The sequence below is a fragment of the Dermacentor variabilis genome, chromosome 3 (genome assembly GCF_050947875.1).
Source record: "Dermacentor variabilis isolate Ectoservices chromosome 3, ASM5094787v1, whole genome shotgun sequence".
In the NCBI taxonomy this organism is placed as follows: Eukaryota; Metazoa; Arthropoda; class Arachnida; order Ixodida; family Ixodidae; genus Dermacentor; species Dermacentor variabilis.
Window position 1 is genome coordinate 103,822,324 of NC_134570.1, and position 27,098 is coordinate 103,849,421.

At 47.6% G+C, this 27,098-nt stretch overlaps 1 protein-coding gene across 1 annotated transcript in view; it reads right to left on the reverse strand.

The window, feature by feature from the left end:
- The window catches only part of LOC142574662 (uncharacterized), a 66,783-nt gene that overhangs the window by 34,248 nt on the left and 5,437 nt on the right, over positions 1-27,098 (reverse strand). Inside the window, exons 3-10 of the mRNA XM_075683698.1 lie at positions 24,415-24,564; positions 21,001-21,465; positions 19,372-19,500; positions 6,197-6,416; positions 3,087-3,128; positions 1,677-2,393; positions 1,124-1,161; positions 906-1,054 (exon numbers count right to left, since the gene is read on the reverse strand). Of these exons, the coding sequence (XP_075539813.1) occupies positions 906-1,054; positions 1,124-1,161; positions 1,677-2,393; positions 3,087-3,128; positions 6,197-6,416; positions 19,372-19,500; positions 21,001-21,465; positions 24,415-24,564 (1,910 nt within the window). The remainder of the gene's footprint in view (positions 1-905; positions 1,055-1,123; positions 1,162-1,676; positions 2,394-3,086; positions 3,129-6,196; positions 6,417-19,371; positions 19,501-21,000; positions 21,466-24,414; positions 24,565-27,098) is intronic.

A 27,098-nucleotide genomic window follows, 5' to 3' on the forward strand; every position in this document is an offset into this window, starting at 1 on the left:
CGGGCAGGATGTTGAATATTGTTCCGAAAAAGAAGATGACGCGTCTTCCTCCAGCAGGTGCCATCAACATACCATATCGTTCGATAAAAATGAGTGGCCGTTGGCGCTGTGCTGAGGGAATCAGGTTCGAAACCAATTGTCGGGCCAACTTGGGTGATTGGGCGCGTCATTATGGGTATGTGGTGCTCTTCAGTGAATCTCTGACGCCAACTTGGGTCTCCGGGTATGCGCCAATGGGTACGAACTGCTCTTGAATGAACCAGGAATTGATTTGGGGCTGGATACTTGCCGTTGGATATGTACCGCTCTTCAACGAACATTTCTGATGTCATCTAGGAGCAGTGAACGTGTGCCATTTTTCATTAAAATCATTATATAAAACACATCGACAATTCCCTACGAACCACAGGATATATTGTTAGAATGTGTAAAAAGCAAGGCGCAATAGACCAGGACAGATGAAGAACACAAACGACAAGACCGGCACCGGTCCTGTCACTTGCGTTCTTCTTCTGTCCAGGAAAATTGCGTCTTGCTTTTTACAAAATCAAACATGAACCAACTAACGCAAGCAAATGTTTTACTTGACATATTGTAAATAGCATTAAAGTCGTCAGCCATCTCTAAACGATGGATGCACCACTATTTTTATCTTGTTCTTGAAGAACGTATATTGACTATAGCGTTGCTTCTTATTTGACGTCTGAGGGCAAGAAACCGTGCATTGCGAGACTAGGTAATAAATGAGCAGAGTGTCTGTGATGGAGGTAAAGTTATCTCGTTGTGGCTCCAACTAGGTATCTCCAACTTTTGTGGCTGCAGAAAGCGCGGTGAATTGACACCGTTCTTAGGAGCCCTGACTTACCACATTAACGCCCAGTCTAGATAGCAACAAGCGAACGAACCTGTTGGCTACGTATCGTGTGTCACCGAAGTCAGCCGAGGATGCCCGTCGTAGTACAGCCATAGAGCTGGAAGTCCTCGGCACGGTCGACCGGCGCCTCTGCCGCGAGCCTGTAGCAGCCATTTCCTTTAGATGCGCTAAGGCCGTGGGCTGCAAAAAAAAGCATAGATTACATTGCAATGCCATGGCATTAGCCAAACTTTTAATTCAGTCGACTACCGCTTCTGGGAGACACTGCGGCAGCTCTGCATCAGTTCCTTAACATCGGCACCGAAAGACACGACAGACTGCTTCCGCCTGGCTGATTGCGTGCTTGCTACCGACTTGCTTCGAGCGCTACGAGTCGAAGGACCGTCGGTCCTAGGCGCTGGATGCGGTTCCTGGCTTGATGGTAATCGGCTCTGCGCAGATGGGGAATCCTGAATGGAGCTGATGTCCTTGGCAGTGGCTTGTTTCTCTGGCCCAGTCGATTTGTGAGCTTCAAGTGCGTTCCCATTTTCGTGCGCAATCCCGTTCACATGGGTCTCCGCGGCTTTAGGTGGTTGCTGCAACACTTGCCCCGATTCTGTTTTGGCCAGCTTGATACGCGTGTCTTCTTGAGATGTTCGTTTCTCGCTTTGCTTTTCCTTGTGAGTGCTATCGATCGAGGCAAGCTTCTTAGTTTTCTTAGCATGTTCTTTGGCTGCTGGTATATTTGAGCCATGGTGGCTTCCAACGGCAAGCTTTGACCTGCGTTTCTCGTCACGGGATTTGGATCGTGAAAAAGACTCACGCTTTGACTTGATATGCGACGTTACCGCCTTTTCAGTCTTTCCGGCGTCCGTTTGCGTTGGGGGCTCCTCGTTCACAACATCAGCGTTGGGTACGGTAAGAGAGGCATCATTGCTTCTCCCGTCGTCTAGCTGTTGCGTGGCTTCAGCTGCGCCAGCACAGGGAGGACGATCGAGACCATTGACATTGATGTGGTGGTCCTTCTCGGTCAGCATTGTTTCGAGAGTTTGAAAACCATGACTCCTCACTTCGTTTGTGGCACGATCGCCACCTGAGCCTTTCTTCTCTGGCTGTTCTTCACACCATGGAACAATAACACCTTGCGGTCGCTCTGGTGGCTTGCACGCTGTGGTTGTAGGACGCAGATTGTAGCGGTGGGACGGACTTGCTGCAGAGTCCTTGCTTTCTTTTCGAGAGCGTTTGCGTTTCTTTCGGACAGTGGAGTTGTCCATATATGAACGCTCGCTGGACTCAATTTTCTTGACTGATTTGGCACCACGGGTCTTGCTCTTGCGGCGCTTTGCGGCATCTTCCTGCGTGTTGGTGGTGATAACTGTAGCAACCGTGTCGCTCTCGTCGCGACGCTCCCTACTCGCTGTCTCGTAAGTTGGCTTCTCACGTGGTTGGTCTACCATCTGGTCCAATTTGTTGACGGGGTGCATTCCTACGTCATATTTGGCCTTAGGAAGGCCAGCGCTGGATAATTTCTTGCTGCGCTCTGGTGTATGACAATATGAAGACCACTCCTGGTCAACAAGTTTGGTTCGATGGACCGAATCGGACTCGTGCGGGACGAATGCATTATGCACGCCGAGGTTTGAAGACGTATTTGCGACAGGACTATTTGAAGGAAGGTGTGCAAGGTTGGTATCTCTGGCATTGGCGGTGGCTACAATCGCAGTGGAATTGCTGGTGGAGCCGGTATGCTCCGTTGTAGTAGCGGCAAGACAATTTTGTGAAACATCCGGGTATTTCTGCATGGAACGGGTCACGGGTGCTGGGTTATGTGATGTTTTTGTCCTGCTTGAGGGTGAGCCTGGGACAAGGATTCGATTTACAAGGCCAGCTTCTTCGTCGCCCTGCTTCTGTTGAACCGCAGAGATTCGCCTTATGATCAGCTTGCTGGCGATGAGCCCCAGGTTGCGAAAGAGCCTAGAAGAGATGCTGTTCGGTGCAGGCGTGCCGCCTTCTTCACCCTTGCTGCTGCCGCGTAAAGGAGAGCCACTTCTCCTGAACAGGAAACTAAATGTGCCTCGTCGTCTTATCCGTTGTTGCCCTTTATTGGAAGAGCTCTCTGCCTGCGATACCGAGGCATTTTGCTTTACGTCTTCACATTGAGATATCGGTACTGAGGAAGCATGGCGCTGTGAGGGTTCTGGTCTCGGGTCTTTGGGATGTCCAAGTGGCCCACCCTGCTTGACAGTCGTGAACGGTGTAGTCGGGTTGGTGGATCCTGCAAAAAAAAATAAATAAACACAAGTGACGGATTGTTACCCCATACTTGATGGTCAGCACTATGGACCCAGGAAACGGACTGGTATTTATACATTTTGCTGCGTTCCCCCAGCATATTAAATTGCACCCTTGAAGGAATAATATTAATGAGGCGTCATCCAGGAGGCTAAGGATAATCTAAGCGGTCTTACAATTCCCGCGTGTTTTCGGCTTCGTAAAGCCTTCGACGCTAAACGTTTTGCAACCATAAACACCAAAGTATAAGATGGTAGCGTCATTTACAGAATGTGGCTGGCACAGCATATCGAGCCCAACAGTTTCCTTGCGCGTCCACGTGGGCTCTTGCACTGCAAGGCAGTGAGGTACGTGTGCCAGCTGGCTACCTAAGTGAGACATGTATTGATTGCCCACAAAATAACGGGTCAAAAAGGCCGAGTTGTCGTAACAATGCATGACAGTTGCAACCATCGCAAGGAGACGTGGAGAGAACTTTGAAGTTAAGCTAGAGTAATATATCGTAATACATTCGTGGAAGAGCAAAATCATCACTCCAGATGGCATGAAAAAATATGCTCATATGAAAGGCTGGCAGGGACGCTACATTAAATGTTCCTTAAAAGGTCGCTATGAAGTAGTGGCTTTGAAAACACCAGCTGGAGGCGAGCTAAGAGTAAGATATTCTTAAATGATATTGGATTGCTTTAATGTGTAAGAGGAGATTAAACTTGACAACTTTTTGGGGCTTTTAGTGAGTTTTTTATGAGACGTCGAAATGCGTTAAAGGGAAGCTGAAACACTTTTCGAAAAAAAAATGAGTTCTTTGCGGCATTCTACAGTTTTGAGTCCCCTGAACACGAATATCTGGTTCAAAAAGGGCGGAAACAAACGCAAGCGGCTGTTTTTTTAAGAAAACGCGCACCAGCGCCTCAAGGCATCGCGCGAACGCCGCTGTTGCCCGTGATTGGTCGGGGCAGCTGTGACGTCAATCGCGGCAGTCGCCGGTCAGCGTCGCCGCATGCCGCCGTTTCAGAGCGTAGCACGCTGTTCTGTTCTGGCTTCATAGCTGAGTTGTAAGCATTATGGAACGTTCTCGCTGTCTCGGACAGCTTGTATTTTCGCCGTACATCTTCGAACCGACAGCCGATACGGAAAACGATGGCGGCAATGGCGGTAACGGCGGCAACGACGATGTTGAGTGTGCCAACAGCGAGAGCTATTTGTGCACCTTCTCGCGCGTTGAAAATCTTGGCTGGTACGTATGTTTTTTTTTTCATGTAGCTGCACGTTCCAATGACGGGAGAAAAAATGCGCTAAAGTGTCACTGGGAACTTGCTGCTGGAAGAATGCCGAAGCACTAACTTCTCATTAGATTGTAAACACGGGTGTAATTCTGCGATGTCAAGCACCTTGCCGTTGCTTGTCTAAAGTCCCGTGGTTTTTTTAGTGTTGATACACGATCGCGGGCATAAGTGCCGCGTTTCAAACCGCGCACATGCAGTGCTGCGAGGTACAGTCACGGAAGTTGCTTATCATACATATCCAGAGATGGCCAGAGGTATTATATGTTCAATATTCATACTATGGTTCGACGACTTTGCGATTGTGGCTCGATCAAGAATCGGTATGCGTGCTCCATGCTAGTGTTGACATAAAGATATTAGGCAGTTTTAGCACCGCCGTGTGGTAAACACGATAACTGCCACCGTACGTCGAATGTCACTAGGCAAGCCTATACTCCATGTCATACCTCAGGTGCAACGCTGTGGAAGCTACGCACGAAGTGCAGTCACCAAAATTTATTACTGCGCGCGTTTCCATCTATGCTTCGCAGCGTGCCAGCGGCGTTTGCTCGCGCGAGCATGCACGTGAACCTGCCGCGACGGGCAGCTTCAAGAAAGAACATTTTACGAAAATCGCAAAAGAAAACAAACGTGAGAGGCGGCGGCGGCAGATCTCTCGTAGCGTCGTTCAGTAAAGCGCAGGACGGAAAGAGCATGCCAGTACATGCCAGCACGCTGGTCCGGCAGCTCGGTCGCCGCGAATGACGTCACTCTCGCCAGTTCTCTCCTCTGGCAACCACCTCACCCCGCGCTCCGGGAAGCGATGGGGGCGTGTCCGCGGTGGGGATTTAGAAAGCGATTTCCGCCCCTTATATTAACAAAACGAAGAAAAAAAAATCGGAATCGTAAATTATTAGGTCTGTTCTTCCCAATCCCAGCAATTCATGGAAATTGAAAACCGTTTCAGCTTCCCTTTAAGATAAAATGCTATTCGGAAGAAGTCACCAAATCTGCAGCGTAAGAGAGCAAATTAGAGAATGGCGTGTGCTTCGTTTTCTTGTGCTAAAGGCCAACATTCTACCAGAAAAGTGAGCATGATATTTTAATGAATGCTGTGGAGGTGGGTACCAGGACCCGTTCCGGTTACGTGCAACGCCGGCAGGGAGAAGCACGGTTTGCGGGAAAATAGCTGCGGCACGTTAACTACATCGTAATGTTGCCCCTGGGGCGGTGGTTCCCACAGAACACGCTTGGCAAATGGCCGTCACCGCGTTTGAAATGGGCGTTGAGACGCGGAAAGGCACCTAGATTTCCCGAGTGCCTTGCAATTGTTCCTAAATGAGCGATCAAATTTGTTCCGTAAAGAGCATGACATTAAAACAAAACGGGAAGCATTCAAAGTCAGCGTTCACTCTTTTCAACAATAGGCCATTGTAGATTTTACTAGTGAGGGATATTTCTAAACATGTTATCTTTGTTGCGGTTTCAGTTTTGAACGTTGTGAACCTGTCCTTGCCTCAATTTTTCTGCATACCTGTACGATACCGTAGATATAGTCGCCGCGCTTGGTCAGTACGTGTGGGAGAAAACTTCCCGCAAGGAATTACCCCTCACAGTAACAATTTGTCAAACCTGACATGCATAAAATGGTATGAAGGCAACGCTGAAATGTGCTTTTCCAACTCGGGCCAATAGTCTCATCATGGCAAACGTCGGCACGTCAAGACGACATGCTCAGGCTCTAACGTGGTAACCATGACAATGTAGAAATGTAGAAGAGGCATACCTCTTTTGTCAGCAATGTCCATTCGAACAAGGCCAGGTTCGCAAGGTGCTTGAGAGGCTTGGACGAAGGACGCGGGACTATCATTTTCTGCCGAAGATGAGCCAAATTTTGAAGTAGCCGCTCCAGCTGGCTTGACCGAACCATCTGCTATACTATGCTCCCCGGTTGGCTGGATTTCGCTGAACGTTCCTGGAACGGTCGTCAGCACTTGCATGTGCTCCTGCATTGAAGGCATTGACTGCACCATTGCCTGTCACTCGCCTTGTCTGATGTTTTGCGCCGTTTGATTCAAAGACGCTAAACTTGCTCCACACATCAGCCCAGACATTGCTAACATAACAGGATTCGGTGTCACGCACAGTTAGGAGACTGAAAGACATTGAGGATAACGCCCTTATAATGCTTTCGCACACTTGCTAAAGGAACGTTTTACAAAAGTTGTTAATTATCCCTCCCACTAATATTGGTGGTCATGTTCCCACCATTTTAGTTGTATCTCATTTCAATGACCATTATAGCTCTCCCAAAAGAGCATGCTAAATTCTTCGCCATCCTAAAACCCCTTCCAACGCTCCTAAGCCCTTGCATACGTACTTTACTGCAAACGTTGTAGTGAACCCATACACTTTTGGATTTGTGTACATACCGCCCAAATCCTGTCCTCCTTTTTGCATGAAATATCAAAGATGTGACTTGCTTTGTTCACCACGGACCCCGTAGGCGCCTCGTATAACGAACGAAAATGCGAAGAAAACGAGAGTTGAGCCATAATTTGGAAACCTAAATAGTTATGATTGTTAGTCTTTCCACGCACTACACCCAAGATTAGTGCAGGTTTTTTTGCTGCATGCAAAGGCTTTAATCACCTTTCTGTGCCAATCGCCAATAACATGGCTCCTGTGCTTACTGCCACCATTGGTTGGAGTCCGCAAAGAAAAATATAGAGCGCATCATATAAAGGGGCCTCTAAGCAGGGAGAAAGCGAGAGATTTACAGTTTCCATTTAGCCCTTAAACAATCCAGACACTCCCAAATTTCCCTAGCGTGCCCCACATTTCCTCAAAACATAAAGTAGTTGAATTCCTTTTTTTTTCAGGACATCTTGAAAACAGGCGCGTAACGTTTTTGAGCACTTCTAGTGACACTACCAACTTCGCTGTAAAAATACATCTGTCACCTGACAGGTAGAACGACGGGCTGTTCTGCTTGAGGACAATGATTCAATCCTGTCTTCGAACACGCAATTTTTTTTATTAAGGCCCCAAGCGCAGCGGCGCAGCGACTAACCTACCGCAACTATTTCTGGCATGAAGCAAGTATGCCTTGAAGTTATAACAATAGCAAATCGCGCAATATAAGAATATCGCTGTGGTAGCTCAGTGGCATTGGTGCTGCAATGGCGAGCTGGAGGTCGTGGGCTCGATCCTGGATTAGGCGACCGCATTGTGATGGCAGTGGAATGCAACAGTGCTCGTCTACGTTGCATTGGGAGCGCGCTAAAAATCTCCAGGTGGGCAAAATTAATCCATGCCCTTTACAACAGTGTAGCCTCACAATCAGACCGTGCTTCTAGGCAAGTTATTAACGATGTCTTTTTTGAATCGACAAAAGGGAATACAGTTGCCTACCGTTGCCGGACGCAATCGTCGTGTTACGGCCGATTGGCCGTATTCCTGGAGGTGACGTAAGCGCACTCGCCGTGCTTGCTGGTAGCAATCTGCCCACTTTTATCTTGCCATGCATGTATCAAGGGTGGTTTAACGTAAAGCTATTCCAAACTTTTTCTATTCCGATTCGGCAATCAGCCCTCCAATTAGCCTTCCATGAGTGGTTAAGAGTATTCGGGCTGCGCCCATTTCGCCTGTCTGTCACGAGACGTCACAAAATTTCGAAAAAAGCGTCAAAGTGACGTGCACGCGTTAAAGATGCATTAATATGCCGAAGAAACCTCATTTTTTTTAATAGTTGGAGACTGCCCCGCTTCACTGCACGTCAAACCCAAACCTCTGGTCAAATACGAATACGTCGATAGGGATCTTTTCAGGAAAATTCGAGCCGAAACGACCCCCTCAAGCGAATCCTTCAAAGAACTAGTTACCAATGTTAAACAGGCCATCAAAAACGCGACCAAAGAAATCGGCACAGAACTTGGAGTCCCCAAAATGGACTCGCGGTTAGCGCATCTCCTGGAGGCTAAACACGTTCTTGGAGAGAGGTGGAAAATGCAGAAATTAAATCGCCGACTACGAGCAAAACTAACGTCAATAAACAAGGAAATAGAGTGCTATTCCAAGCAACCTGCCCTGCAACAGTGGGACGAAACGTGCAACGAAACGGATGGTCGCATGGGAAGAGGTAGTAAGTGGAATCTGCTTAAAAGCCTCCTCAACGACGAGCAGTCCAGGAATGCCTTAAATCTCGCCTTCGATAGGCTCATGCATAAGCAGGTCCCCTAGGGCCTCACAGGCGATGTAATTGTCAGCGACCTGGCGCGAACCTACCTACCCGTCAAAGGAGGAGATTCGCAAGGCATAAGCGCCAGAGCGGGTTACACGGGGCTAGACAGGCCAGAATTAGACGAACCTTTTGCAATTTCAGAAATCAGAAACGCACTCTTCAACTTAAATGGAAGATCGGCCCCGGGGCCAGATGGGGTCACCAACAAGCTCCTCCGGAACCTGGACGACAAGGCCATCGAAATCCTAACAGCAGAGATAAACGAGGTGTGGAGCTCGCGGGGCAGGTCCCGTCGGAGTGGCGCACCGCCAAGGTGGTGCTCATCCCCAAACCGGGGAAACCTCCGCACATAAATAACCTGCGTCCCATCTCTCTAACATCGTGCATTTGCAAAGTGGCCGAGCATGCAATACACAATCGAATCGTCGAACACGTAGAAAACTACTAACTATTTAGGCATTATCTAATAGGTTTTAGAAAGAGACTCTCCACTCAGCACGCAATGCTCCTCCTGAAAAGATCTATATTCGATAACGAGACGCGGGACGTACGAGGTATCGTCGCACTCAACCTCGCTAAGGCCTTTGATAAGGTGGCTCACGAACACATCTTGAACGAAATTTCCCATCTCAACCTAGGGCGGAAATTCTTTAATTTCACTGTCTCGTTCCTATCGGAAAAGAAAGCTTTTCTTCGACTGGGCACGACCTCGGGCGTTCCTTACGAACTGTGCAACTGCGGAACCCCTCAGGGCTCGGTCTGATCCCCGCTGCTATTTATTATCGCCATGCATAAACTCTCCGAAAGGCTGACCACACTCCCAAAAATAGGCCACGCAATCTATGCAGACGATATCACAATCTGGTCCCCGGGGGGATCTCTAGCCAATCTAGAGCAATCTCTCCAGGCGGCCATAGATGTAACGGAAGAATTTCTTACATGCACGGGTCTCAGGCTGTCACCGACCAAATCCGAACTCTTCCTCTACAGATAGTCGAGGCAGGGCGTTGGAAGCCTCGAGCCTTTGGAAACGCTGCCATTCGAAATTACAACACGAGGAGGGCACCCCATTCCGAGGGTGAACTCCATGAAAATTTTAGGACTTTTAATCAACGCCAAAGGTTGTAATGCCGAAGCTCTAAACAAGCTGGGTGCACCGGCGAAAAATGTAATTAGACTAATAACTAGAATCGCAAGCAAAAGTGGGGGACTCAAGGAGGACAACCTACTCAGGGTCTTTCAAGCTTTCTTCATCAGTCACATTACTTACACGGCACCGTGCCTCAAATGGAGCAAAATCGAAAAGAACAAACTCGACACGCTCATCAGGTCCGGCGTCAAAAGCATACTCGGTATTCCACAATCCGACAGCACGGTAAAACTACTTGAACTCGGAATTCACAATACCACAGACGAATTAATTGAAGCACACGTTATTGCACAGATCTCCAGGCTTTCAGCAACTAAGCCGGGAATTAAGATTCTTGATGAAGCTGGTCTACTCCCTATACAGGCATAGCTCGACAGACACTCCCTGTCTAAATTAGCCCGGTAAGGTATAAAGGTTGATCCCGTACCGAGGAACATCCACCCAATATATAACGAAGGTCGCAGAAGAGCACGGGCTAGAACCATCCTTCGATGAATAGATCCTTACGGGGCAGATGCATTCTTCGTCGACGCCGCCAAATATGGCCGCGAATGCAGGTTTGCAATCTCCGTCGTTGTCGCGCGCGGAACACTTATCAGCGCCGCGTCAATCTACACTAAACACACGAATGAGGCAGGAGAAACCGCGATAGCCTTGACTCTTTAAGCCGCAAAAGGCCCGACGACCATTTTCTCCGACCCGCGCACGGCGGTCAGGGCTTTCTCGTCCGCTCTAGTTTCTAAACACGCAGCCGGCATAGTCAACAAATCATTTCGTATTAGTACGGGAGAAGAAACTAGAGGTCATACCATAGCGTGGTTCCCGGCCCACGTGAACGATCTAACCAACCAAGCCGGTTGCAACCCTAACGAGTGGGCCAACTGCCTGGTGCGTGAATTCACGAACCGCGCCCGAGCTAACGGTGCGGCTCTCCCACAGGATTGCCCCTTCAAAGATCATGTGACTACCTTGCACGAAATTACGTCGCATTACAGACACAGCAAAAGGAAATCCCCCCCCCCCCCCTAGCCCGAACCTAACAGCGCTGAGGCCGTTACTTTCAGGCTCCTACAGACCAGGTCCTACTTCACCCCCAGAGCGCTTAGTTGAATAGACTCGAACTTCCCGCAGTCGTGCTCCAAATGCGGTCACGCATGCTGCTCCTTCGACCTCATGCTCTGGCTGTGCCCGTAAAACGCGGGCTCCGACCTTCAATACGAGTCCAAGTGGGACGCCTGGCTGACGAGCTCAGATTTCACGAACCAACTACAGGCCGTTCAGAGGGCCCGCGACGTCGTGAAGAGTCACCTTTCCCTGTTCCGTCGTGGGCGGAGCCACCAACCTGATTGGGGAGCCTTCGGTTCCCCCCAATCAAGTTCCTCAGGACATTCTAACAAAGTTCTTGTCACTGTCAAGGCCCCGTTCCGAAAAAAATAGAAGATGGATGTCAGCCGATCGCTCAGACACTGGCTACTCGGAGCTGCCAGAGGGGATGGATTTGTTTGCGTATAATAAAGATATTTGCGTGGCAGTATAACGTTATCGAGCCCTTTCGGCACGTATACAACATCACTCTGCCAACTCTTCTTTGATGAGGATACGCTTTAGCGCATTCATAACCTTCTGTTGCACGCCACCGCAATTTTAGAGCAGCCACCGCAAACTAAGTAAAGGGAGGCGGACCAATCGCAGACGGCGGCACCACCATGCCCATTTATCTATTTTCACTGCGCTGGCTCGGCCACATCGAAACCCTGTACATATAAGCGCGCGCCTCGCCTCTTGTCAGCGAATTAAATAAAAAAGAACCGTTCATTGTCGGCAATTTTATTCTTTTTGAGAGCCAACAAAAGTAACCTCCAACAAACGAGGAGAACGTTTTATTGGGCCGTTCAGACAACGCTGCGGTCACCTACCGATGCTTGCCTCGGGGGTTACGTAAGTTTGACGTGACGAGATTGGAAAAACTTTATGTTACAGGGCCATGAGTCTCGGGTACGCTTGTTCACAGATACGAATACTTCACGAGAGAAAATTGTCGGCATCATAGATGCTGCATCATAACGCGACGGCACCTTGATTCCGGGTGAGCGACAAACAGAATACCCGCTCCTTTTTGCCCTCAAGCATGGGAATGGGTTAAGACCTGTTCGAAAAGCAAGCGAATTGCTTTCTCCGGCATTACGCGATAGGCATGTTGCACACAAAGACACGAACAGAAGTGTTCAGAACAGCATGGGCTGCTTGGAGCATTTGCAAGAGAATTGAGCGACGCAATAGACGGGACGCTGTAGTGCGCAGTTGGCCGTCAGTCACGTCCTGTCTCTCAGCCTGTTGGATTTATTTCAAGGAAAATATTTTCTCCGCGTCAGCATAACTTGAAACGAGACGGTGCAACAGAGACGTGGTAGACCGTAGCCGCCTCTGAATGAACGCGACGCTAGTGTATCTTATTTTCTCGCGAATAACGATAATGCGATGGTGCAACGTTTACACTAAGCGCCTATCAATACTCTAGTGACAGGGGCACAGCCAGGGGGGGGAGAGGGGGGGCTTATGGGGCTTCAGACCCCCCCCCCCCCCCAGAAATATTCTCTTGCTGTCCTGCACCACCGACCAAAACAACCCCTGCGCCGGAAATCACTCTAGATTTTGTCCAGAATGCCTTTCACGCTCGAAAAGACATTGATATTTCAGCGCAAACATTGCAAACGCGGGCTGGATTTCGTGGCAGTGCCCATGCACCTGGAGTCGCATAACGCATGGAGCCCCATCCAAGCACCAAGTTTCTAGGGCGTTTTTATGGCGAGCGGGTCGTTGAGGCATCTCGCGTAGGCCGCGGAATCTACGGAGCGCGTGGATTTCAATTCCGAAACTTAATAGGTATAAAGTTCTCACAAACTTTTGATGTGAAAGGTGCATTGACATTTTCAAAGTCGTGCTTTAGATATTGAATTCCTGAACTTCGTGGGTTGAATGTTATAAACACTTGACGCCAAAGACGCATTATATTGTCTAAAGTCGTACATCGGACCATACAACGAGACAAGCCAAATCAGCACACTATCTGACAAGTAGACAAAGCACACAGCTAGGTCCGATGAGACGAAGCGCTGTGGCGGTTCATTCGTGCCATCGTGTCACAGGAAAATATATCAACATTTTTTTCACCTGCGCAATAGTATCCATGTCAAGACAGTAAAGCCAGCAAAGGCAACTACATTATTTTTTTGTAGTTTGACGTTTATTCGCGAGGCCACACTGAGCCTCTTCACTTTTATGGTTATCGCTACCCGCGGGCTGCGAGAGCCCACCAGAGCGCATGCGCTTTTTCTCATGTTGCTCCAACCACCGCGCGGCCACTTTGGTGCGCGTTCCTTTTTCTCTGGCCGAGTGGATTTTCGCTTGGCAGAGTTTTGGACGCTTCCCGACTAGCAGACGAGAAAAAGAAACAATGGTCGGTCGCCGCCATCACTGTGGGAACTCGACGGATTACAACGCGCTCGCTTGAGAGCAATCACTCCGGAAAATTTTGTCTTGCCGTGGTTTAGGATACCGAGCAGTATGCGCATGGTTCTCTGTGGACCAAGCGTCTCACGTTTTCTTCGATATGCCTTCGGTAACCACATTAGGAGCCCAAAGTAGGCATTCGATCGTGGCCAGCATGCTTGCCTTCGGGTTCTTTCATTTCTGTGCCCCTGCCCCAGTGTTGCGGCGACAGTGTTGCGGCGCAGGGAATTGCCGCATGGTGAAAGTTCCAGTTTGTTACGTCTTCTTTTGCGGAAAGTGATGACGCGCGGGACGCTTCAGTTGCCGGATACTCTTATTATGTTATCGCGATAGCAATTATATGGACACGCAGGCGCATTCCTGCCGTCGCCGTCACCCTCATGTTGCCTTAAAGTCCAAGGGCGATAACATTATTACCGTGCGCCGCAGGCTGTATGCGCAAGTGAAAGCTTAGTGGGGAGAGGGCATGGGTGAGCCGACGATGGTGCCTGAGTTTTGTGTGCGCAAGGGAGAAAAGCGGGGAGGATGTGTGCCGCGTTCTGTCGCGCGCGATACGTCAGGGGGAGTAGAGGGAGGGGGGAGGGCGAGCCTTAGGATTCCGTGGTCTGGGATTGCGCAACATGTTTATTTGCCTTGTTTAACGCATTATAGACACTGACCTTTTCTTAGATACTTAGATATGTTGGAGACTTTTAGGTATATTTGGATATATTGTTGCGAGGTTTTCTGTATACGCGCAGTGAAGCTTGTTTCCAGTGACACTTTTTTTGCCCTTTATCAAGCTGTATCTTTGCATTTGTATATTTTGTTGTAGCTTCGCATGTCTAATGTAAGAGGGTGAGTCAAATGAAAGTGAGCCAACCCATCCCGCCAGTAATGATTTGGTTCATTATCTGCGAGGCATGCGCGTAGCACACAGGGATTTCTCATTTACAAAAGTGACACACAAGTGTGAGTATAAATGTTATTTAATGCTCCTAAAAAGTGCGTTGAAGATGGTTTTCTGACATAATGGATGCTCCAAAAGTTGAACAAGATGGTGTCATGAGGTTATTTACAGCTGCATGTGTTTCCTAAGAAGAAATTATTCGTCGTATGGCTGCCGTGTAAGTTGAACATTGTATTTCATTGGCCACTTTGAAGCATTGGAGCAAATGATTCAAAGAAGGACGTGAAAGTTGCAAATACGATCCAAGACCGGGCCAAAGCCACCGTGCAGTAACCCCCGACACAATTTCAAAGGTTGATAAACTGATTAGACACGAACGGAGGATAAGCATCCATGAACTGGCAGAGCGTGGGAACATTCGCCACTGTTCGGTTCACACCATAATTTATGAACATCTCCGTTATCGGCTCTTGTGTGCGCAATGGTTGCTCAAGGTTTTGAACCACCGCCAGAAGACGGAGAAGTTCGGCGCTACCTTGGCTCATCTGATCCGGTATCACAATGAAGACTTCTTGTTTGCACTTGTGACCGGGAACGAATCATAGTGCTACCCTACGAGCCTGAAACACGACGGCAAAGCTTACAGTGGAAACATTCGAATTCACCACTTCAACGGAAGCAAAGGCCGCGATTTCCGCCGGAAATGTGCTGTTGACTTTTTTTAGATCGGCGGGGCCATTACTGATCAAATTTGCTAAACCTGGGGACTCTATCAATCGTTCGCGATATTATGAAATGCCCTATCGGCTGCGTGTTGCAATCAAGAACAAACGACGCTGAAATTTGACGAATGGGGTCATCCTGCTCTACCGCAATGCCCGTCGCCACGTCGCCGATGTGGTTAACATGAAAGTGGCAAAGTTGAAGTGGGAAACGCTGCAAGATCCGCCGTACAGCCCAAACTTGTCGCCTTGTGACTTCCACATTTTCGGGCAACTGAAAAAAAAAAAACAGCTCAAAGGAACCAAATTCGTGTCGGACGATGATGCGAAAGAGTCCGTTCGAGGCTTTCCGAAGCAGCAACCCAATGATTTCTATGAGGCGGGAATCACGCGGCTCGTTAGTGAATGGGACAAATTTCTAAGTGGTCATGGAGACTACTCTTAAATAAAGTAGGCCGTTTGGCATTTATTCGCATTGGCTCACTTTCATTTGACTCGCGCTCGTATATTTTGCAGAACTCCTACTTTTTATATGTGCTCTCTTGCGACTATAATTTCGGTGCAATTACTCACAATGCATGACCGGTGACAGCTGCTCCTGCGCAATGCATTGGAACAAAGAACAGCGTCATCGAGATTTTTCCATAGCATTGCAAAAAATATAGACAAGGTTCTTGAATAACAAAGTTTCATAAAAATATTTGTCCGATAAACTTGTTCATTTCACGGCCTTTATATTTCATATGAGCAGCATGCACTGCTTTGCTGGTTTCGAACTGATGTAGTTATAATGTTCGTGTTGTAGTTTCTTTACTTATTAAATAGACAAAAAAGATAGAAGCATTGACATCAGTTATTTCAGGTACAATTATTGGGACATACGAGTATATTCTTTCGTTAAAAAAATTAGTATGTTCCTTCTCTTCACAGTGCGCAGCGTTCAAATTCGTTTGCAGCATATTTGGCGATGGCAATGCAGTTATTATTAATGTATTTGATCCGTCGACAAATTTGATAACCAGGAGGCCGAGCTTCAGCGTGAGGTCCCACAGTTCAGCAGGTAAACGTCGACCAGATCCAAACGTTGACCTGCCTTGTACGGAGACTTCGCTTCAATTTCCCTTTTTGACGTGCCCACTGAAATAAATGTTTAAAAGATAATTAACAGATTTTCGTTAATTAGTTATTAATTACCAGGTTTCGCCCGCCATCTCGTGGTCGCCGCAACTGATTGCATGTCTCCGGTTGAAACATCCTTTTATTTGAAAACGGATATTTTTAAATATTACGCAAACTATCTGTAGAAACACTCGTTATATTTCCCGAAAGCCAGGACAGAAATTGCCGCAAATAAATTTGTTGTTCGTTTAGCAGGCAGCTTTAGTTCTGCGCCAAGTGCGGTATACCTCTTCAAATACATGTAAAATGCAAAAATGCTTTCATGAGGCAATCGTTAGATCTATTTCAATGAAATTTGGTCTGTAAATCTGGCAAAGCGAACGAACTTTATACGTCAGCTTACAGCTTATGGAGAATTTTTGAAGTGTTTACCATAGTTTTGCAAGAGCCCTATGTAGACATTGGCGGGATACTTCAGAGCGGTGTATAATACAGCACCTTTGTACACTTTGGATGCATTATTAGGGGCAGTTTACAGACTCCTAATGCTGTTTTCTTGTTATTGTTGAGTTACAGAGGTGTTAACTTGGTACATAAATTTCTTGAATTTCGCAATTCTAAAGTATGTTTCTAAGGAAAAAAAAGTGACATTGAAAATTCCCTTCCTACACTTACTGGGTCTGAACATTCCGTTTTGAATGAAACGAATTTCCATCAAAATCGGCGCACTGTTGCCGAAGAATACGACTTCTTTGTTCCCATGCATTTAGATAGCAGCTCATAAGCTAAAGCATACTTTTTAGATTGAGAGCCAAGACATTAAATGCGAAAGGATGGTTCACATAATGCAGCAGCCTTGATTCGGTGACACGGCACGCCCCATTCAGAACGTCCCCAGCCGGCCGTCGTTATGGTGAAGTGTCCACTGCTCGCGAAATCCATGCGATCTAACAACTCCAAATTAAAGCCACGAAGTCGTCATTTTAATTGCCAGATGATGTACGTACGTTATACTACAGGCAGTGGAGCCGAGCTTGAGTTGCCTTCAGGAGAAAAACTAAAATGACTTTTGCAGTGCGATGCTTCGAGCCATCTTTTTAAGTACAGACATAAGTGTTCCACTTCGATAGTCGACGAAGCTCGACCACATAATAACGACAACGGAAGCCTCCTATGAGTATGCTTGATTTTGAAGACTTCAGTGAAATATTATAATTCCGGTGAGTCCTGCACTACTAGTTAGGCCTCGATGTTTTGTTGGTTGCCACCACGCGGTCTCGGGTGCCTATCTAGCCGAAAACGTCGCAGTTTCGCCCGAAAGCCCAAGCATCGATTGCGATAGGAAATCAGGGAAAAGCTATACGAAGTAAGGATAGTAGTTTTATTGGCAGCATAAGCTTGTAAACATAGGCATACTAACAAAATTATCAAGCATGATGCCACGCGCGCACAAGCAAACATGCACACATCGCACTCGATGACCGCGTAAACTTGCTGTCGAAACGCTGGCGTGAGGAAACATGGCAGCAGCTGCAGCGAGAAAATTGACCTTCGTGCTGCTTCTCGCATCAACGCGAACTAATCAGCGAAAACGCAGCTCAGGGCGGACTCGGTCTCCGTCGCACATGGCTTTCGGGATGCAGCGGCCCGGGTGGGCGTGCGCGGTCGCCTGGGTCACACGGAGTAGAACGCGCCCCCCTCACTACCCTCACCCCGAAGCATTGCGCACTACGATAGTCAAAGCGCTTCCTCCCCGCTTTCCTCCCTTGCGTGCTCGAGATTGAGCCACGATTGCCGGCTCACCCTCGCGCGCTTTCACTCGCCCATACAACATACCACGCGCGGCGACGATATTATCCCCCTTGGAACGGAACCTCACGGTGGCACCGACGCCAGAAATGCGTCTGGAGTGCCAATATAATTGCTATTGCAATAAAAACAAAACAAAAATGTTGGGCCCAGCAGCTGTGTCAGATTTGCAAAACAAATCTGCCATAACTGTTCCTCAAGCAACGTAAACCACTGACGAATTGAACGTGTAGCGTTAAGCGGGAATATATACTGGTCACTGCCTTTTCATATACTGTCTGAACTCATTTCACTTTAGTTACGACCTCTTACAACGGGCGTGAAACAACCTACTTTTGATAGGCAGCTCGCAGAGCAAATTTCACCGACAATTAGGATTTCAGCGTTCATTTCTCGTGCTGCTGCTGGGACGTTTGAATCAGTAAATGCGAAAATTTTGTGTTCTAACGTTCACTAGGGGTCGTGACAAAGCAATCTATAGCGGGTTAAAGTCAAGGTAAATATTTTAGGAGCTTAATGTAGCAAGCACTTATTGCATGTTAATTGCAGCGCAGGAAATATTAGTCTGGTCTCTTACAGTCAGATACTCTATCCTATTTTTCAGGTTGATGCTTTGATTATCCTCTTGAACTGCCACTTCGTGGTTCAAAACCGCGGATGAAAAGTGTGCAATCCGCTGCACGCAGCTCCGCTGGCGGATACCGTAAACATTACCTCAAGGAACGTATTGTTCAGTCGTGTTTATGAATTTTTATAAACAAAAAAATTACTCGAGAGGAACATCATCAGTGTACAAGCATACAACAATAAAGCAAACAAACGGAAGCACATTGGTACACACACGGGCACAGCCCGGACTGTCGCAGACGACAGGCGCTAGTCCTGGCTCTGACGTCACGCGAGCGGCGCGCGCAGCGCCCATACATCTGCATCAGCTCGGAGCTGATGTAGATGTATTGAGAGCAGTCGTTTATACTGGTATTGGCGTGTAGAGAATAGATGTGACAGAAACACCGGTGAAAGCGACGAGTGGCATCTTTAGTAATATTCTGGCATTTATAACAAGGAGTATAGCTGGAAGGCCCGACTGACGCTGCTGTTCCCAGTGTACTTTGGATTCGCCAAATGCAGGAAAGAATGGTCGCTTCTCCGGCTAGAGCTTTGCCAGGCAATACGATTCGCGCAATAGGTATTTCCCCACGACTACAAGGCCTCACTTTGGACTTGATGAAGGCTTCTGGAAAGTAGACTACAAAATATTTTCGCATCCTTTGGGGCTTACCTCGTTCTTGAGTGGTAATCTTCGTGAATCTTGCATTCAGTTTCCCTATTTAACAGTCTACGCTCGCAACCGTCCAATCAAGAATGCTACATCATGCTGCTAACACGCAGGCACTTCATGGCCGGAAAATTCTGATGGGCACGCGGCGGTAAAAAAGAAAAGGAAGGCATGCACTGTGGACTATCATTGCTTGGCGACATCTTAAGTACCAAAGGGTAGTTAAGCGTACACAATTACCTGCGAGTCTATGGACGGCCTGGTAGACGAGAGCTGGCGCCATAGGCTAAAACGGCGCCTCGGCGCAGTTTTTTCCTGAACTTGGGGCGCGTCGTCCGTCGCTGGTGCGCCGCTGCTCCCGTGCCCGGTCTGGAGAAGGCCGGCAATGGGATGAGTTCATCACAAGTGGAAACAGGTGGGCACAAAAGGCTGATTCAACCATTATGCACCGACAGCAATACGTTAGAGGACACCTGAAATATTGTGATACGTCGTCTGCTTTCATTTGAGGAATTGTTCAACCCGTAAGATATTTTTGTCTTTCTCAGGATGGATTTCGAAAAAAAAAAATCTGTTCTGTGTAACGCAAATACGGTGATTATTCGTTAGCTTCCTTGCAATCTTGATGAAAACGTGCCGACTGACACCATCTTCTTTATATTTTCCCAAACAGTTCAGCAAGGTTTCTCATCAGCGTGAACAACGAAACATTCTAATTTTGTGTATTTTCAACCCTACATCACTCAAGAGATTAAATTATTGCCGAAAAAAATGCAATCAGTTTGCTTTTGTTTATGATCCCGGATCGCTATGCCAAGCCTGTTACAATATCGTTTACCAAGCATTCGTTATCGGCCGTCTTCGTATACTGATATACATTTAACGATTTACCACTTCATGTGTCCTCCGCTGGCTAACTCTGATTCTTCTCACTCAAGCTTTCACAGAAGAAGAATAGTTAAACTGCCACAGATATAACGTCTTGAATTTTGTTACGATGAGGTCACTGAAAGCATCGTCAAAGCAGGTTCTGGTATCGATACCACTTGTCGTGGTAGCACTGTGGCTACGGCTGGGCTGCTGCTGAGCTTGCGGTCACGGGTTCAATTCCGAACGCGACGGCCACATTACGATGGGGCCGTAGTGTGTAAAGGCTACTTCACTTCGATTTAGGTGCGCTTAAAGAATTGAGGACTGTTCACCCTCTGCAAAACAGCATCATCTTTTAAGAAGCCCGCGACCTCACGCTGCAGAATTTCACGAAATGACTGTGAATGCGCAGAGTATGTGGCGCATTTCAAGTGGATCGCATACTGCAGGGAAAGAAGGTGAAAATTAATTTCAGTTAAGTATATTTTCATAGTCAGAATTGCAGCAACACGGTCATATTATTTGCCTATTCAACTCCATTGCCACCTCTATAGTACAAATAACGTGCATAAAAGCGCAAACAGGGCGGGTGCTCAATGGGTAATTAGTCCACCAATTAGAGCGCCAATTCAACCTGCCCTAAGGCACACAAACCCGTGAACCGTAACTCAGTTCACTCACTCACTCACTCACTCACTCACTCACTCACTCACTCACTCACTCACTCACTCACTCACTCACTCACTCACTCACTCACTCACTCACTCACTCACTCACTCACTCACTCACTCACTCAAAGTCATTCTCAGTGTTTTCAGTATACCATCAGTACTGACGAAGCGACCATGGTAAAGCACATCTTTGTGCACGCAGCCTTCTTTACCATCGTGCACTTAAATGAGCGCTGCTTTACTGAAGGCATGGATTACCCAATAAGTCCGTCCCCATACTTTATGAAGTTACGTCGTGATGGTATTTTGACATAGGACGTGCGCTAACCTCTGGCCCAGTAGTGGTCCCCGTCTTGTCGCCATTGCCTCCGGTACCCCTCTGTGTCCTGGCGAAGCCACCTTTCGTGTTCTCCGGCTTCTCCATGGTGAGCACGACCTGCGTGAGCCGGTCGAACAGCATCTTGTCCGAAGGGTTCATGGACCGCCCCGAGCTCGAGTCTTGCTGCGAGCCCAACTGCGAGCCGCCGCGAAACAGCTCCGGGGGCCGATCGATGTTCTCTTTGAAGATGGTGGACAGCACACGGTCCAGGAGGTAGAGCAGCGTGGTCGACACCACAATGCCGGAAAGGAGCGACGCGCACGCGAAACTGCACAGGCAGGCGACCACGAATAGCTTGCCGCGGCGCAGTCCGAATCGCTCGCAGATGCTGTTCGCCAAGCACAGGGTCAGCTCGCTCCAGCGATCGACAACCACGACCAGGAAGAACACCAGGGCCAGGATGAGGGCGTCAACCTGCGAAGGAGCGACGAGAAGACGTGCGCATCCTGTCCCTCGGTGGAAAGATGCCGGATTGCAAAAGGACGCCAGGAGCTATGGAACATTGTAGCTTACACAGTTCGGTTTGCCTAAAGGAGCGTCTTGCGGCGCACCGTGGCGTTTCTCCTTCTAAACACGAATGAGGACGTCATAGCTGTGACGTATATCTGATATGCGAATTGGCCACTGACGCGGCAAATACCCCATTCACACGTTGCGTGCCAAAGTCGACTTATCTAACTTATTGCGTTCATGTTATCACATATTGTTTTTAATTTACAATAATCAAAGCTATAGCCAGCTATAGAGCCACCACTTAGAGTCACCAGCATATTAACGCGAAAGCGTTAAAGGCCCCGTGTCGCAGAAAATCCGGCGTCGGCATCCTACGTCGACCGTCGTGTGAGCAAAAATTATTCTGCACCACGTATAAACCTCGCAGGCCCTCCGTGTATAAATCACGGACGTTACTGAAATTGAATTTCTGAAAGTAAAATACGTGAGGAAAAAAGCGGCCGTGGCTTAGCTTGGTTAAGCCTGGTGATTGCGAAGCAATAGTGACCGTAGCGCCCCTGGTGAGAGGAGCGGGACTTAGGCCGCCGTTGGTGGCTACCGCCTCGCCTCGCGACGGCGTGAGATGGGGCCCCGTTTTTACACAGCTGGTGTGACGTCACTACGACCGTAGCGCCCCTGGTGAGAGGAGCGGGAGTTAGGCCGCCGTTGGCGGCTACCGCCTCGCCTCGCGACGGCGTGAGATGGGGCCCCGTTTTTACACAGCTGGTGTGACGTCACTCTAGGTCACGTGGTGTGACGTCACGCAGCGAGGTCAGGCTAAAGGTCAATGGTGCCTACCACCGCCTCGCCACGGAACGGGCTGAAGTGCTACCTAAAGTAGTATTGCTTCGCAATAAAAATCGTAAGGTATGACTTGCACGCAGCCTACAGACATGATAGCGTCGGATTGCAATTTGAATATACAAGAAAATATAATTCTATTACGCGGGAAGTCAAACAAACCTCTTTTCCAGCGATTCTACCATTCATAGAGCGGAGCGCCGAGCTCGGTTCCTTGCAACAACACCGTCCAAGTGGTGCTCGTCTCTGCGCATTCGCGGCCCACGCAAGAGGCCGCGTTTCTTCCAGAATGCTCGCCTTCGCGCACAGCGTTCGCCGCCAGCGTTTCCCGGCAAACGTTACGGTTGCACAAGCTGCAGTTGCCAGGAAGCCTGAGAAGCAGTCGGTGATCTTTGAATGGCATCGCGTTCCATTCTTAAAGGTGAGACCTAAGCGTCCTCCAAATTTTGACACCTAATGTACTTCGAATAAAGGGAATATCAGACATCCACCCGTTCGTAGCAATTGCTACAAAGGAAACCCATACGGGTTCCTCGAAAGAAAAGCCTGTCTGAAAAGGCGTGTCCCGGACCAGGAAGAATTTTTCTACAACTTTGAGGCTTTGCTTTCGAGGAACCCGTTTGGGTTTCCTTTGCAGCAATTGCTACGAACGGGTGGATGTGTGATTTTCCCTTTATTCATTACTTCTCTACACCTTGCGGGTTTCCGCAAAACTACTACGTCAAACTCTTGCCTTTGCTTCGAGTTGTCGACAAATTCGACTTCGCCCTGCCATCTGCTGCTAGCCGCTTGGTTAGCTCAGATGGTAGAGCGGCCGCCCCGGAAAGTCGGTGGTCCCGGGTTCGTGCCCCGCACAAGGACGAATTTTTCTACAACTATGAGGCTTTCCTTTCGAGGAACCCGTTGGGTTTCCTTTGTAGCAATTGCTACGAACAGGTGGATGTCTGATTTTCCCTTTATTCATTACTTATCTGCACCTTGCGGGTTTCCGCAGTACTACTATGTCAAACTAATGTACTTCGGCTTTGAAGTTGTCTGAAATAGCTTTTGTAACTTCTGAACTTGCACACTCCTAGCTTTCAACGGGCTTTATACATACAGCTAATAACCCTAATTAAGACTTTAAGTCGCGTATGATACCTGAACTGTGTTACGTGACGCGTAGCAACGCGCTATCTATTTATTCAGATAAGCGTTTGGGGAGCGTAACCAGCGAGTCCTCGGTGCTGTGCGCCTTGGTTAAACTACAATGGGCTGGTAGATGCAAGTTATAGAAGCTATGTACAAAAGAAAACTATGTGAGATAGAGCTGTAATAAAGAAAAAAAACTAGACAACTTTCCTCTAAAAAAACAATCGCAATTAAACGGGTCAAATAAAGGAAACAAACCAAGTGCGAATATCATTATTCGGATTAAAAACGAGTCAGACCTTGCGGGTGTAGATCAAAATGTGCCAAAGCCACTCGCCCAATAGGAGAGCGTTTTCCAGACAATATGATCGAGACAGTATCGTGGTCTCATTGCAACTAGTGTTCTTTATTTTGTGACAGCCTTCAGCGCTGTTCAAGAACAATACCTTGTGATAGATTCTGAAGCAGGCCCCAAATACTTTCAAACAAATGAATTTATTTCTATCCAAATGTTATTCCCTGTGCACATGATGCATTTAAGTGCCCCGAATCGCCAATGTTCTGATGGCTTTTCTGCTGCAATCACATTGGACTGTTCTTGCAAGTGACAAAAAAAAAAAAGAAGGTTCGCGTGCCGAAACTGCATCAAATCCTGTGTTTGAAATCGAAACGAGTCAAATCCCAACTCTACATCCTAATAATGGTCAAATGTTCTGCATAATTTGTTTTGTTAATTGTTGCGGTTAAGTGACTCTAGCTGACACGTAAAACATATCGGACAGGTGATTAATTGCCTGGATAGCATTGAATTTTGGTCCAACAACAAATTGTTGCGTCTCTTGCCAAATTTTGTTTAGGTGGGTTTGACTGATTTCGAAAAAAGAAAGCTCCTCAATTATCCGTAGCACTACCCAAGTAGTGACAACGCTTAGCGCTCACTGTCAGGTATTGGCGGGCGACCTGTTCTGCTTCCATGAGTCCCATAAGTGGCACGGTGACCAGATGTATCAACGCCGCACCTGGCTTGGGGAGCGAGTTGAATGCCCAAAGCAGGAGCGGAAGAAACAGGCAGTAGAGGCTGCCGCCAATCTGCACCATGCAATGAGACGGGCATTAGGTGCGCGCGCATTTGACAAATCTAGATCAATAAGTGGATTAAGACTGAGTTAAGTAAGGCCGAGATTAAGTTTTACGGTTTTCTTAAAATTAGGCACTCGAAGGTAGGTGGAGTTCATCTATACAAATAAGTTATGTGGCCAAGGGGACCCGAAGTTACATGTTAATTATCGTTGTCTGCCATCCAATTAACTAAAATTTAATAATTAGCTTTTTAGTGACTGCAGTAAGCAGACATGTCTGCACTGAAAAGTTAGAGGCAGTCGTTATTGTAAATAGTTCCACTTGGCAGAAACCTTCTGGCATGCCTGTCCTATGAGATATCGAACTCCAAATTGTAGCTCCAAAAGTGGCTGAGGAGTTCTATAGAGATTTATGCAGTACCAGTGACATCCACGACGATAATGGAAGAGAAAATAGTCTAGATGAATTCGAAATCCCGAAGGTAACGCCGGAAGAAGTAAAGAAAGCCTTAGGAGATATGCAAAGGGGGAAGGCAGCTGGGGAGGATCAGGTAACAGCAGATTTGTTGAAGGATGGTGGACAGATTGTTCTAGAGAAACTGGCCACCCTGTATACGCAATGCCTCATGACCTCGAGCGTACCGGAATCTTGGAAGAACGCTAACATAATCCTAATCCATAAGAAAGGGGACGCCAAAGACTTGAAAAATTATAGACCGATCAGCTTACTGTCCGTTGCCTACAAAGTATTTACTAAGGTAATTGCAAATAGAATCAGGAACACCTTAGACCTCTGTCAACCAAAGGACCAGGCAGGATTCCGTAAAGGCTACTCAACAATAGACCATATTCACACTATCAATCAAGTGATAGAGAAATGTGCAGAATATAACCAACCCTTATATATAGCTTTCATTGATTACGAGAAAGCGTTTGATTCAGTCGAAACCTCAGCAGTCATGGAGGCATTACGGAATCAGGGCGTAGATGAGCCATATGTAAAAATACTGGAAGATATCTATAGCGGCTCCACAGCCACCGTAGTCCTCCATAAAGCAAGCAACAAAATCCCAATAAAGAAAGGCGTCAGGCAGGGAGATACGATATCTCCAATGCTATTCACAGCGTGTTTACAGGAGGTATTCAGAGACCTGGATTGGGAAGAATTGGGGATAAAAGTTAATGGAGAATACCTTAGTAACTTGCGATTCGCTGATGATATTGCCTTGCTTAGTAACTCAGGGGACCAATTGCAATGCATGCTCACTGACCTGGAGAGGCAAAGCAGAAGAGTGGGTCTAAAATTAATCTGCAGAAAACTAAAGTAATGCTTAACAGTCTCGGGAGAGAACAGCAATTTACAATAGGCAGCGAGGCACTGGAAGTCGTAAGGGAATACATTTACTTAGGGCAGGTAGTGACGGCGGATCCGGATCATGAGACGGAAATAATCAGAAGAATAAGAATGGGCTGGGGTGCGTTTGGCAGGCATTCCCAAATCATGAACAGCAGGTTGCCATTATCCCTCAAGAGAAAAGTATATAATAGCTGTGTCTTACCAGTACTCACCTACGGGGCAGAAACCTGGAGGCTTACTAAAAGGGTTCTACTCAAATTGAGGACGACACAATGAGCTATGGAAAGAAGAATGATAGGTGTAACGTTAAGGGATAAGAAAAGAGCAGATTGGGTGAGGGAACAAACGCGAGTTAATGACATCTTAGTTGAAATCAAGAAAAAGAAATGGCCATGGGCAGGACATGTAATGAGGAGGGAAGATAACCGAGGGTCATTCAGGGTTACGGACTGGATCCCAAGGGAAGGGAAGCGTAGCAGGGGGCGGCAGAAGGTTAGGTGGGCGGATGAGATTAAGAAGTTTGCAGGGACGGCATGGCCACAATTAGTACATGACCGGGGTTGTTGGAGAAGTATGGGAGAGGCCTTTGCCCTGCAGTGGGCGTAACCAGGCTGATGATGATGATGATGATGATGAAACTGTAATTGTTGTTTACATGATTATGGATGCAAGAGAGCTAATTAGGGTCAGCGCAAAGCTACTTCCTGATGTGATGAGGCTGTTGCGTGCGGCGTTTAGACTGAAGACGGGGTGGAGGCATCGGCGAAGATGATAAGTGTTTCCTTTTCACTGGCGGCTGGCGAAATCGAAAAGCGGAGAACCCTGAAGAGACGTCGGAAACACGCAACAGTGCAGCCTATAACGATGGCGGCAGCTGCCATGCCGAGATGAGGGAGCCAGGGGAGAAGCCGGAGGACAATGCGCATGCGCAACGGGGACCGCATATTGCCCTTGCCTTCGTGACGCAAATAATGTGACTGCTAATTTTTTATATATTGTAATTTTATTGAATTCATCAGCTAGAGAAACGTATTTAGCCATGGTAACAAATATCTTGTTCTGCTTCTTAAAGTCGGTGTGCTCACGCACGAATCTCCCTTTTCATAAGAACACGACACCCATTAAGATGTCATTGCTTTAAATGTGCTCAAAATGTTTTCCTGGCACAGCAACGCATAGCTTAAACC